At 44.8% G+C, this 14,170-nt stretch overlaps 1 protein-coding gene across 1 annotated transcript in view; it reads left to right on the top strand.

The window, feature by feature from the left end:
- Positions 1-14,170, top strand: part of LOC311044198 (rapamycin-insensitive companion of mTOR-like) — a 43,498-nt gene that overhangs the window by 17,309 nt on the left and 12,019 nt on the right. Inside the window, exons 17-31 of the mRNA XM_084055630.1 lie at positions 981-1,149; positions 1,779-1,880; positions 2,810-2,856; positions 2,979-3,114; positions 3,533-3,732; positions 4,615-4,741; positions 5,451-5,615; positions 6,987-7,063; positions 8,215-8,293; positions 8,730-8,839; positions 9,488-9,575; positions 9,861-9,953; positions 10,562-10,668; positions 11,300-11,529; positions 12,471-13,599. Coding sequence (XP_083911756.1) covers positions 981-1,149; positions 1,779-1,880; positions 2,810-2,856; positions 2,979-3,114; positions 3,533-3,732; positions 4,615-4,741; positions 5,451-5,615; positions 6,987-7,063; positions 8,215-8,293; positions 8,730-8,839; positions 9,488-9,575; positions 9,861-9,953; positions 10,562-10,668; positions 11,300-11,529; positions 12,471-13,599 — 2,859 coding nt within the window. The remainder of the gene's footprint in view (positions 1-980; positions 1,150-1,778; positions 1,881-2,809; positions 2,857-2,978; positions 3,115-3,532; positions 3,733-4,614; positions 4,742-5,450; positions 5,616-6,986; positions 7,064-8,214; positions 8,294-8,729; positions 8,840-9,487; positions 9,576-9,860; positions 9,954-10,561; positions 10,669-11,299; positions 11,530-12,470; positions 13,600-14,170) is intronic.

Genomic DNA, 14,170 nt, shown 5'->3' with positions numbered 1-14,170 from the left:
GATGTTTTCACTCAAATGTTTGGATATGCCACGGTTTCTAATCGACACGTGTTGAGTTGTGACAGTGAAAACTGATCACCGGGTCGGCTCAGAGTAATTCTCTGATTGTATTTGCATGGTTTTCCATTTTTCGCGCTTGATGTGTTGAACTAAAGCAGCAACACGCTGCTGTATGCGTGTGTTGTACTACAAACACACTGTCGAGTCGCCTATAGAACAATAGCGATGAAGCCCGGTGCACGACTCGGTTTGTAAACAAACAATGTTAATCACATTGTTATATTGCTTATTACTAATGCAATACAAGATGGATTTAGCATCGTCATTAAGTCAGCGTGATGTCGTCGGCACAGTGCTGTTGTAAACTATTTTTAGCTAGCCAGCAGGTCGGTCCGCATAAAATCAAACCGGTTCAAGCCCGTACACTGGCCCGGACTGGGTAAATCGCAAATCGACAACCGAGCCAAGTGGCAACACAGAAATATGTGTGGAGAGTTAATTCGCATAATGACTACATTAGGAAAAAGTAAATCTGTAAAAAATAATTGGATACTCTAAATTTAGGAGGAAAAAAAAGATCATGTCAACTTGACTTTCTTTTCAGGGATTTATAATGTATAACAAACACCCAAACAGAAACATTGTTGGTGTTGAGGATTTTGATTTCTGTGCTAAGGATGATGCTTTCCATCCTAATTTCTTTTTATAATTCTCTCACAATGTGTTCAATGTGCCACTCTTATAAACATGTCCTTACCCGCACCCCTAAAGACACGTTGTTCCCTCCATGAATTGCAATCTTATCGAACCCAAAATATATCCGCATGAGTGAGAGTTTTCCACATCCAAAAAAGATCTTAATGTTCATCCAGGTCTTCTATATACACATAAACTGTGAAAGAGTACACACATTTCTCACACACACGCACTTGGAGCATACACAAACATCCCCCATGTTTATTGTTGTGTGTTTTTTCCAGTCGGGCTAGTGCGGCAGTCAACCATCTGAAGCGCTTTCACGAGAAGAAGAGACGAGGGCTGAAGCCACACAGCCTCTACCTGGACCACATCGTACGCAAGTCCGTGTCGGCGCACGGCCGCAGCAGAGAGTCGCACTCGCGCTCGCATAGGGACATCTATGTCATTAAGGTACAACCGTAAACATGCTTAAAGTGTTCACACTCCTGAACGCCAACAAGTGTTGGTGTTCTCGAGATCTGTACCTTAAACACAAAAGTCAAGATGGTGTAAATGCAGGCACTTCAGCTTGTGTGTGCCAGTGTTGATTTTGACCGGAAATTTCGATTTCGTTTTAGTCATAGTCTTTTCAATAAAATTCCATTTATATTTTAGTCATCTGAAATGTTTTAGTTTTTGTCTAGTTTTAGTTGACTAAAATGTATTTTGGCAGGCTTTGATGGCGTCGTAATGGCAGATTTTACACTTGGTTGCATGCTGAAATTAGCCAATCTACAAGCTCACAACGCGTCGCAGCGCAACGCGTTGTGAACTTGCAGATCTGCTATTTTCAGAGCGCAACCAAATATAAAATGACTTGTCCTTTAGTTCTACTGGATCTCTTCTCCACTAGGTCCTCCCTAACATTTTAGTCTAGTTTTTATGTGTTGACGAAATTGTCAATATATTTAGTCTTAGTTTTACTCATCATAGCTTAGTTTTTATTTCGTTTTCGTCAGCGAAAAAAGGTAGTCCACGAAGATTTTTCATCATAGTTTTAGTCGACGAAATCAACACTGGTGTGTGCTTGTGTTTGATAGGACACTGAGGAAGCACTGATGATGAACCTGAGAGACAGTCACATCCTCAACCACAAGCAGAACCTAGAATGGAACTGGGTTCTAATCGCCACCATCCTCAAGGTAAAGAAGATTGTTGTCAGTACTTCACCTGACAACACTTCAAATTGATACAAAAATGAACTAACCACATGAACCCTAGCGTCCCTATTCTGAGCATGTCATAATAGGCAAACATTTGGCAAATTTTCCAAATCCACACAGATCTTGTATGGGGGTCTATGGCACAACATATTTTCAGAAGGGGGAGGTCTGCGCATCTGCGGACAAATATTAATTTGGGGGTCCTTGCCATGAAAATGTTTGAGAACAACTGGTTCAAACAACATTAGGAAACAAGGCCAAAAAAGCACCTACACTTTCAAGCAACTTTACAGAAAAATAATCCCAAAGTCGCTTATAATAAGCGGACATGGCAACTGTCACAGCGGAATTAGCGCACTTGCCGAGAGAGAGAGAGAGAGAGAGAGAGAGAGAGAGAGAGAGAGAGAGAGAGAGAGAGAGAGAGAGAGAGAGAGAGAGAGAGAGAGAGAGAGAGAGAGAGAGAGAGAGAGAGAGAGAGAGAGAGAGAGAGAGAGAGAGAGAGAGAGAGAGAGAGAGAGAGAGAGAGAGAGAGAGAGAGAGAGAGAGAGAGAGAGGGGGGAGGCATATCACGGGATACCTCGATGAAAATGAATTGGAATAAACAAAAATGTATGTATTGGGTCTGACTCTGGAGATAGCATCCTAGTGAACTATCCTACAGTGTGTCAGCCCTTGTCGGGGATCAATCGTGTTGTGAAGACCACAACGATATTATGACAGCCGATTTCAAGGAATAAACTCCTGCAGTGTGTTATGCTTAACGATCAGATGACCCCCCGACAACTTTAAGGTCCTGCAGTGTGTACTTGCCCTTAATGTGCAGTGGCTGTGCCAAGACACATCAAGTCTTACATGTCTTAGATTGTGTATTTAAAAAGAAAAAAATCATTTGTTCACTTCTCTTCTAGTGGCCCAATGTAAACCTCAGGAACAACAAAGACGAACAGATGCACAAGTAAGATCCCTTCATTCAATCAAAAACACCTTACAACCACTAAAACAGCGTGAAAACAACTTTGAGAAATGAGTGTAACTGCTGTCCTGCTGAAACCTCCATGTTGTTTGTGCTTGCTGCAGGTTCGTGCGCAGGTTGCTGTACTTTTACAAGCCCAGCAGTAAGCTGTATGCGGGGCTGGAGCTGGACCACTCCAAGGCCAGACAGCTCACTGTGGCAGGCTGTCAGTTTGTCGAGTTCCTGATGGATTCCGACGAGGTTAGAGGAGGACACGAGTAGAGAACACCACACCTCGTCTGCCTGATTTATCCTTGATTGCGTGCCGTTGTCACACATCCACGTATAAATCAGACCTAACTTGCACACACATTCAGATTTTGAAGGTCTTTTGAGCTTTGGTCCCCCCCCCCCAGGGGTCCTTGGGGGAGGGGGGGGGGGGGGGTTCCAGGGTTCCAGGGGGGGATCCCTGGAACTAAATATTTGAGATGGGGGTCCGTAGCCAAATATATATATCATTTTGGGGATCCTTGACATGAAAAAGTTTGAGAACCACTGCTCTATACCACCGCGCTCGCTCATCCATCTGACCCTGTGCCTCTCCCCTTCTCCACGCCCCTTTTCTCCTCTTGTCCTTCTTCCATTCTCTCTCTGTCTGTCTGTCTGTCTCTCTCACCAGGATGGCCAAGGTTACCTGGAGGACCTGGTGAAGGACATGGTGTCATGGTTGTCCTCGTCCTCTGGGTTGAAGCCGGAGCGCTGTCTTCAGAGCAACGGCCTGCTCACCACACTTAGCCAACACTACTTCCTCTTCTTGGGGACTCTCTCTGCACACCCGCACGGGGTCAAACTGCTGGAGAAATGCGGCCTGTTCCAGTGGTGAGTATACTGAAGTAGTTGCAGTGTGGTCACAGTGGTCATCACAGTGATGGAAGTGATTCACTTAAAAAAAAACATGAAAGTGTTTTTTTAAGTCCATACTGCTATTCATAGGGCTGCACATGTGTCATGTGTTTCGCTAGCCAATCACAGTCCTGAATTTGCAAAGTCAGCCAATCACATTACAGCTAGTGGTGATGACACTAGCTGTAATGTGATTGGCTGACTTTGCAAAAGTATAGATTTGCATTGACTGTGGAAGGGTTAGCGTTGTAGACTGCGTTGTAGACTATTGGCCAATCACGGTGCAGGATTGGTCAGTGTCCAAACCTCACTTATAGGGGGCGGTTACACCGCCCCAAAAACTATATGCCAGCTGATTTAATTAGTTATTGTTGATGAAACCAGTTTAATTTATTTGGCATTTCTCTGTTTAAAGTGTGGTAATAATCACTTTAGTGCAGTGTAGTGAATACCACTTCCATATAGCATAGTGTTGTTTAGATTATGTTTAAGGTAACGACTAGGCCTACTGGCAATTTCTCCTTCAAGTAAATACAATTGGATTCTGCCACGAAGACGACAGAATTAACAGAATTCAGTTGATCAGTATTATTGATCATAAGATCCTAGAATCTTTTATACATATTGTTATTGAGTGATTATAGTGTCCACACATTACTTTAAAAAAAAGTAGCAACACATTTGACTGAGGAGAAGAACAATCCAGCTGTTTCTGTCATTGCCTGTCATTACTGTATCCTAAAGGCTAAAGCAAGTGTGTCGTTTGTTGTGTTTTTTTTCCGTGCACAAGTCAGCACATTTTGTGTCACAGCAGTAGCTTGATTGGCCGCTGTGCGTTCCTCTGTGTCCTTTGTGCAGCTTGCTGAACCTGAGCTCAGTGAAGAACCAGGATGCGGTGCTGAAGCTGGCCGTGTCAACACTGGACTACAGCAGAGACGGCCTGGCCAGAGTCATCCTCTCCAAGATCCTCACTGCTGCTACTGATGTAAGAGAGAGAGACACACACACACACACACACACACACACACACACACACACACACACACACACACACACACACACACACACACACACACACACACACACACACACTCACTAACAAACATGTGCATACCTGCCAAAGTACCACCGTGATCTCATAAACCACTTAAGCCCTATTTTCCGAAATAGCTAAAATAGCCAATCTGCAGTCTCACAATGTGAGCCTCTAGATCAGCTGTTTTCGCTTTTGTTGTTGTTGTTGTTGGGGGGGTTGGGGGGGGTAACCTGCAATGACATACCCAAAATAGGGATGCCAAATTAACCCATTAAGACCGGGAACACATCTGTCACTTTAGATTTCTTTGGCTATTCAAAAATAGCAGATTTACAAGCTCATAGCGCATCACCGAGTGCCACGCTATGAGCTTGTAGATCTGCTATTTTTGACCCCCCCCCCCCAGAAGCAAAGATTTGAGTTACAAATGTTTGCTTTAAAAAACATATTATTCAATTATTTTCACGATTTTTTAATAAGAGCAGATCAACAAGCCGCGCTATGAGCTTGTAGATCTGCTATTTTTGAATGGCCAAATAAATCCTAAAATGACACACAGATGCGTTCCCAGTCTTAGTGGGTTAAAAGTGGTTAAAGAGAACAATTGTAACGACTGTTCCTTTCCTCTCCTTGCTTGTGTCCTCTTCCCTCTGAGCAGATATGCAGACTGTACGCCACCAAGCACCTGCGTGTGTTGCTGCGTGCGGGCGTGGAGTTCTTCAGTAGCTGGGGCATGGAGCTGCTGGTCACCCAGCTCCATGACCACAGCAAAGCTGTGTCCATGGAGGCTCTGGACATACTGGACGAGGCCTGCGAGGACAAGGTTATTATATAGGCTTGGGCTCATATTCCATATTAATAATATTCAATATTGCGTTTACTTTGTGCTGGATTTTAGGGTCAGTAACCACGTAGAAGAGAAATCTATCGATGGAATTAGCACCGAATTTTCAGTTTTTTAACACATCGTGTGCCAGAGGTTTATTAAAATAGGGTACATCTAGTGCCAGCATATCTTCCATCCACTTACACTGATATGTTGCGTGCTGTAGAAGCCCCGACGGCGAGGACGCGCATGTAAACAAAGCCTGCGTGCGAGACGGCGGAGGGTCCCGACTAACGCCTGGAACAATAATATTTCTAACGGGATCCTCCATTGCAGAGTGATCACCGATCGAAAACGGCTCATTTCCACCACGTTAAAAAGAAATAGTAGATATTAAGCTTTTAGTCAAGGAGTTAACATTGGAGTGGACGCCCGGAAGCATTTTTTACATGGATCCACATCTGGCCTCTCCTTCTTAGAGACTCCTTGGATGATCCCAAAGTTTTGTTAGAGCGCCCCACGTGGGAAAGATATATTTAAAAAAAAAATGGGCCAAAAACGGTCCGGACCGTTTTTGGCATATAACGCATAGCTTCTCAAAAACGGTCCGGACTGTTTTTGGCACTCAATGTGTTAAGAGTTTAGGCCTGGGTAATAGTGTGGCGATCAAAATAACAGACTTTTCATTCACTGACAGCTCACGTTCACCCCCGTCCAGTACCCAGTTTTGGCTGTAGGGGTTTATGGTGGTAACCCCTACAATACCGTATAATGATGTTTTTAATAAATGACATGGAAAACATTCCTATAAGACTAGGGTACATAAATATCTTGATAACACTTTGTTACATTGCCCGGTTTTACTACCCAGTTCACTATTTATTTGATAGAAGTTGAATCATGTGGATCTTCGGGATCCACATGGCAATGGCGTGGCTGCAATGTGGATCTCATGGACTTCATGTGGGCAGCCTATGACATTGGTCATCTTAATCTTAAAATTAAAGTTACACATTTCATAAAATATAGAACATAATTATGTAAAAGAATGATGCTGCTGATGGGTTTGTGAGATTAGCTCCAGTCAGACACACAGACTGACCCCTAGCGTCCTGCAGAGCCATGATGCTGTAATAATGATGGTAATGCATGTTTACAGATGGTGGGGGAAGAATTTGTCACACGCATCATAACCTACAGTACCTACACTAGTGAGTCTTGCGATGTTTGCATGTCCGCTGGTCGACGGGAGTCCTTGGTGTGACCGGTTGTTTTTTAACGTGTTGATGGTGGCGTTTCCTATCATGGCCCGCCAGTCGCCACTGTCTGTCTGACCCGGTTTGTGTTTTTTTCTCTGCCGCTCTTCAGGCCAACCTCCATGCTCTGATCCAGCTCAAACCGGCTCTTTCCCACCTGGGAGACAAGGGCCTGCTGCTGCTCCTCAGGTTAGTCTAGAACATCCAAAGTCTTCAACCAGGGGTCTGTAACCCCACTAGTGGTGTGCCAAAGTATTGCAGGGGGGGTCCCCCAGAAAAAGAAAACTTAAGTTATTTTAGCTTTGATATCCTTCATCACATTAAATATTATTTAAAAAGGACGAATGCTGGAGCACACGGGTCATCTTAAAAACCTTTTTAAAGGGATAGTTCTATCGATTAGTCACCCCATGGATACTTGAATTCATGAATATGTTTTAGTTTTTGTCAAAAAAGAATTGCCAATAATTTGATGACCAGCGGACCGGTAGGCAGCGGTTCCGGTAGGAGACACAAAGGAAACTCTTTGTGTCTCCTACCGGAACCGCTGCCGGTCATCAAATTGTTGGCTTAGGAATGCGACAAAAACAAAAAAAGATCCATGAATTCAAGTCTCCATGGGGTGACTCACTAATCGATAGAAAAAAAGTCGTTTTGGGGATGAACTATCCCTTTTAATACAGTAGGTGCAAAGATCATTGCTGATGTTTTGACAGAACAGTGTCTTCTTTATTCTGGAAAAGACACTGTGCTGTCGAAACGTAAGTAATTATCTACGCACCTATTAAAAGGTTTTAAGATGACCCGTGTGCTCCAGATCTCTACTTTTAGATGCCGCTTTGGTCCCTGTCTTGAGAGCCTCGGCCCTCATCCTTTATAATGGGTTTTTAGTGTGAACGCTCTTGAGATTAAATATTATTTACTCTAAGGAAACAGATCTTGCAGAGCTGCTAGACATTTACAATGAAAGACTGAAATATGTCCAGTGTTGTATGTATGAGGCCTCAGCTTTGACCAAAGAAAAAGGTTTGTCTAAAAAGGTTGAATCAGAATTGTCCCAATAAAACGTTTTTAATCTCAAAGTAGCTTCTAATAAATGACTAGGTAAATCATTTCTTCAGTTTGAAATGTTATGAAAGGCCAGATTTCTGCTAATATATTATGTAAGATACCGGCAAATTCACTGTGTCATTCCGCCTTTTCACGGCCCACCTTTTCAAAGCACAGATTATCTCACTGTGCGTGACTCAGTTTCTTATATCAGCACATTTACATAATACATGTCATAATGTCTCTAAATGCGCTGACACCTCTGTGAATGTTTTCCCTGCTGTTTTTAGGTTCCTGTCTATTCCTAAGGGTTTCTCCTACCTCAACGAGAGGGGTTATGTCAGCAAGCAGCTCGACAAATGGCAAAAGGTACAGCAGAGGTCCACTCCATTCCTCACGACCCTTCCTGGTTCTTTGTATATTTATATAACTTAGTAACATTGTATCTGACAGGTACGCGTTTTAAACACTTACTGTAAGACCTTTTTAATCTTCTTTCTACGATGTTATTGCACAAAAATAGCTGATCTACAATCTTGTAGATCTGCTACGTTAGCTATATTTGAATCTTCTTGAACACTTCTGCCTGTAACGACACAACCAAAAGGCATGCCAGGGTGAAAGTGGTTCATGAAATAATAAACTATAATGTGAAGGACAGGGCGGGTTCTCCAACCAGACTCAAATTGGGGACATTGTTGTTATATGGACAACACGTCATCTAGTTAGCTACCGGTGTGCCCCGTAAGAAGTAGTTTTATTGTGAGATTTGTGACTCTCATCCCAATAACTTTTTGGATTGCAGGAATATAACCTGAAGTACGTGGACCTGATAGAGGAACAGCTAAACGAAGCACTAACGACTTACCGCAAACCTGTTGACGGAGACAACTATGTCAGACGCAGCAACCAAAGGTGAGTTGGACTGTGGTGTAAATCACCATTAGTCGTCAACTGGACAGGTTTTAGTTGGGTGTAGATAATAGTTGCATTGAGTATTAAAGGGGCTACACCATGAATTTCATTTTTTTTTAGGTTTTTAGTATTTTTTGGGCTCCCCAGTATCTCTTGTACCCAAAATAATATTTTTAACATTCAGTCATTCATGCTCATTTCATGGATTTCCTGAATGGGCGTGTCTGAACAGGCCATTTCAGAATGGCAGGGCAAGTGATGTCACTTGCCCTGATTTTGCATTGATGATGGCCAGACAGAATTGCTCAGTAGCTCCCCCCTGCCCAATAGGACGTTTTGGTATTGCAGCTGAAAAAGCTTGGAATGACAGACAGTCAGATTGTGAGAAAAAATATCTGGATGTTTTTTAGGCTTACAACCTGTTTAAAACGTATTAGGGGGCAATATTTATATATAATATATTTTTTTTTAATTCATGGTGTAGCCCCTTTAATTATTAATCAGTATTTCTGCTGCCCTAGTGCTGCTTGTAAAGTACTTTGAGCCGTTCTGTTTCAAAGACACTAAACATATGACGTTATACAAATTAAGCAAGGTTTTTTATTATGTGTGATACCGTTTCTGATAACTCTTGTTGTTTTTTCCCAGGTTACAAAGACCAAATGTCTATCTTCCTGTGCACTTGTATGGTCAGCTTGTCCATGACAAGACAGGCTGCCATCTACTGGAGGCTCAGGTAATTGCTTGGGCTTATTTCACACAGCTACTGAACAAAGCACTAATTCATAATAATAATAATGATGATGATGATGATGATGATAATAATACAGTGCTACAAAAGGTCAAAGAACAAAACAAAACAAAAACTGACTCTTTGATGGCTTTGTGACAAGTGTTCCTGTACAGGACAGTTTTAGTCCACCTTAAAAAAGGAGTCCATCACAAGGTTTGGGGGTAGAGCTTGGTTCTGGAGGTCCAGGCTAAACTGTCTTGTCTTCTTTGTGGTGTGTGTCATATCCAGAGCGTGGTTCCTGACCTCAGCTATACGGTTCGCTCCCCGATGCTGGACACCTGGGAGGGAATCAAACAACTGAAGGCCGCACTTTGGGCCCTGGTCAGTAACGTCACCGCCAGTTGTGTTTTAGAGTTGTTCCGACACCGATACCAGTATCCGAAAAGCTGCCGATACTGCCTCAAATGCTGGTATCGGCGAGTATGCCAGTATATGCCATTCCCATACCACATAGTTTATCACAACGATGATATTTCATTGACAGTAATATTTTGAATGCATCAGTTGATGTTGCACTACTGTTTTATACTCTTACTGTACTATGTACATTATTATTTTACTAACTTGTAGCTGCACTTTAACAATTATTAATGGAATTTTTGTCTTTTCCTAGATCAGTGGTTCTCAAACCTTTTTAATTTCAATGACCCCCATAAGGGGGACCTGTAAGGGTCCATTTGGAACCCCCTCAAGGATCCCCGAGAGTCCCTTGACCCCTCTTTGAGAACCACTGTCCTAGTTTTTTTTTTAAATTACACACTGTTATCGGATCGGTACTCTGTATCGACTGATACGCAAGTTATGAGTATCTGTTTCGGGGAAGGAAAAAAAAATATTGGTACATCTCTAGTTGTGTTCTCACTGGACGCGTCGGGTAATGTGTTTTCAGATTTGAGATTTAAACGGCGTGTCTCTTTTCATTCTCGTAGGGTAACATCGGCTCTTCAAACTGGGGTCTGAATCTCCTCCAGGAGGAGAACGTGATTCCTGACATTCTGGCGTTGGCTCAGCACTGCGACGTGTTATCCGTACGAGGGTAAGAGCTTTCTGCTCGGTCTCTCAGTGGAATTTAGGGAAGTTGGTTCACAATTTGTATTTGGTTGACCAAATATCATGGTCAACCTGGCCTGCTGGCCTGTGGTAGACCTAGTTATTGCTCATTAATAACTGAAAACACAGATGTTATTGGTGAGACTTTTTGGTGAGATATTCTGGAAAAACATAGAAAGATACTGAGAAACATTTCTTAAAGGGATAGTTCATTGTTCTTTCTTTCGATTAGTCACCCCACGGAGACTTACATTCATGGATATTTTTTTGTTTTTGTCGCATTCCTAAGCCCATAATTTGATGACCAGCGGACCGGTAGGCAGAGGTTCAAGTAGGAGACACAAAGGAGACTCTTTGTGTCTCCTACCGGAACCGCTGCCTGTTATCAAATTATTGGCTTAGGAATGAGACAAAAACAAAAAAAATATCCACAAATTCAAGTCCCCATGGGGTGACTAATCGATAGGAAAAAAGTCATTTTGGGGAACTATCCCATTAATGCATGTCAAGAACTGTTAAATCACAAATGTCTTGAGTTCATTTGAATTAGAGCTTGAATTCTTTTGATAGGTTGTAAGTTTGTATGTTTTGTATCACTCCTCTCCTGTGCCCTCCAGGACATGTGTGTACGTGCTGGGCGTGATCTCCAAGACGAGGCAGGGCTGTGAGGTGTTGAAACAGTATGGCTGGGACGCAGTCAGGCACAGTCGCAGGACGCTGTGGCCTGTCACTCCGGACGAGGTCGACACGCAGCTGGTCTCCGAACTCTCCTCCGTACCGAGCACGCTCAGCCTAAACTCGGAGTCCACCAGCTCCCGACACAACAGCGAGAGCGAGTCTCAACCCAGTGAGTAGGCAGTGGTGGAAGAAATATATATTTTTTTTACTTAAGTAAAAGTATCAATAACGCAATGTAGAGTAATATTTGCCTGTGAGATGTGTGGAGTAGAAGTAAAAGTACTGAAAATTGGAAATACTCCATTAAAGTAAAAGTACCTCAAGATTTTACTTAAGTACAGTACTTGAGTAAATGTACGTAGTTACTTTACACCACTGTGAGTATATCAGCTGTAGGTTCATTGAGAGGAAGCTCCCAGCTACTAGAAAAACTCTGCTTTTTAACCTAAGCTTTATTATTTTCATAGTTATTTTTGTATTGAGTTTGTGTTCTCTGTGGTTGAGAAGTTTACTCTGTCTCTCAGGCTCATCACCTGTGGATCTAGCCTGGCTCCAGCCCCTGAAATCGCTAGCCTCGCATTCAGGGTCTGGTGACGCTGTAGAAGGTTTGGGTTTTCTCGTTTGCAAAATCTAAACGACCCAATCGGGGATCAGGATAATCCAGCATGAACCAATCGCCCAAAGAGTCCCACTTTGTCCACGCCCCCCATCTCAGAAAAACGTCTGCACTGAGAGGAGGGCTTTCAGGCTGAATGATGGAGTGAAACCAAATGAAAATTCAGGCTGAGTGTCACAGGCTAATGTGGATCCTCTTCTAACGGCTATTAGAAAGCTGGTGGTGTTTTTTGAAGGGCTGCAACTATAAATCATTTTCTTAGTGATCATTCTATTGATTACGTTTCCGATTAATGAATAATCAAGAAGCGTGTTGATATTGATTTACGAATCAACGAGAAAAGAGGCAAATAGATTTTTGTCTGGTCTGATCAATCACTTATGTTCTGTTTTATACTTTGTCGTACAACAGTGTTACGAAAAAAACTGTAGTTCGATAAATTGTTGCACCCCTAATCCTACGTATTAACTGTCACACACTCCTTTGTCCCTCAGGCATGTACATCCTGGACGATGACAAATGCGACATCCTGGACCAGTCGGACGACACCGGCCACTATCGCTCCAAGCCCATCAAGGACCGCAGCCCGTTCACCATCCTCGCCTCCACGCGCTTCGTGCGCAACCGCTTCCTCAACTCCCTGTCCCTCCCCAGCAAGAAGCTGCGCTCCACCAGCGACCCCAAGGCTCCGTCCGGCTCCCGCACCCCGACGGAGCTCAAGACGGGGGGCATGCGGCGGAACAGGACGGTGACGGAGCCCTCCATCTACTGCCAGGGGGACGTCTTCACCCCCGTGTACAACGGCAGGGGCATGCCCAAGAGTCCCACCGTCAGCCTGGAGACGTCGTTCGTGGGGACCAGAGACAGCTCCGACGAGCAGCTGGCCGAGGGGCGCCTGACCCGGGCCGGGGGCATGGTGTCGGGGGGCTCCGGGGGTCTGGCGCTCGAGGTCCTGGGAGGGAACGGCACCGCCGAGCCCCCCAGCGGCCGCGAGAGAGAACAGAGTAGCCGAGAACGTCTCGCCGGCGGGGACGGCGGCTCCTCGACGGGGAACGGGGGAGGCGGCGGGGGAGGGGGCGGCGGAGGGGGCGGGACTCAGTTCAAGAGCCGCAGTCAGAGCTTTAACACGGACACCACCACCAGCGGGATCAGCTCCATGAGCTCCAGCCCGTCCCGGGAGACGGTGGGGAACCCCGAACACAACGAGCCCGAGCCCGAGCCCGACTCCTCGGACTGCGTGAGCCTCAACACCGTCGTGTCGGCCGGTACCATCAAGACGCTCTCCTCCCTCACGCCGCAGGCTCACGCCAACCACCTGCCCGTCTCCAAGTCCAACTCGGTCTCCCTGGTGCCGCCGGGCTCCTCGCACACCCTCCCCCGGCGGGCGCAGTCTCTCAAGTCGCCCTCGGTGACCACCATCAAGAGCCTGGCCGACTGCAGCTTCATGTACACCAGTCCGCGCGACGCGCTAGGCTACGCCACGCTCAGGCGGCTACAGCAGCAGAGGATACACCCCTCGCTGTCCCACAGCGAGGCGCTGGCGTCCCCCGCCAAAGACGTGCTCTTCACCGACACTATCACCATGAAGACGGGCAGCCTGGACTCCAGGCTGACGCCACGCAGGTAATGCTGCTTGAGGAGGCTTAGTAGACTGAACAGCAGGAGCCACACATTACTGCCTTTTATGTTTTTCCACTGTCTGTTGGTGTTATAAATGAAGGGTTAAATATGTGTATGTTATGCTGTGTCTATCAGGTTGTATGATAGGAGGCTCACGTGTCCAGAGCCCAGCACCATAAATCCCAGTCCGTACCGCAGAATGTCTCAAATCCTGGTACCGCGGTGGGTGATCCAAACTAGTGTGCATCCTGTATTTAGTGCCTCTGTAGAGAGATGTAGACTAGCTGCTTGTGCTGGTGATTTCCACACGCAGATATGCTTCCTGCTTGTAGGTTTTGGCCAGAAGCAGTGAATTTAATGCTTGGCTTGATAAAAACCCTTTAGCGGATGTAGTAGACCCATCCTGTGCTACAACGGCTAGTGGTTGGTTGTTTCCCTTCCCTTAAAGTCCAGATGAAACGCCACTTCAAGATGATCTACTATCTAACTTCCATATCGTGATGTATTTCAGAGTGAAACAGGATAGGCAGGTGGGACATAACGTTGGGAAAGTTGAAATTTGGTCACAACGAAC

The sequence above is a fragment of the Gymnoscopelus microlampas genome (assembly GCF_963454915.1).
Source record: "Gymnoscopelus microlampas genome assembly, chromosome: 4".
Lineage (NCBI taxonomy): Eukaryota > Metazoa > Chordata > Actinopteri > Myctophiformes > Myctophidae > Gymnoscopelus > Gymnoscopelus microlampas.
The sequence above is the reverse complement of the archived record's forward strand: the minus strand, read 5'-3'. Positions and strand labels throughout refer to the sequence as shown.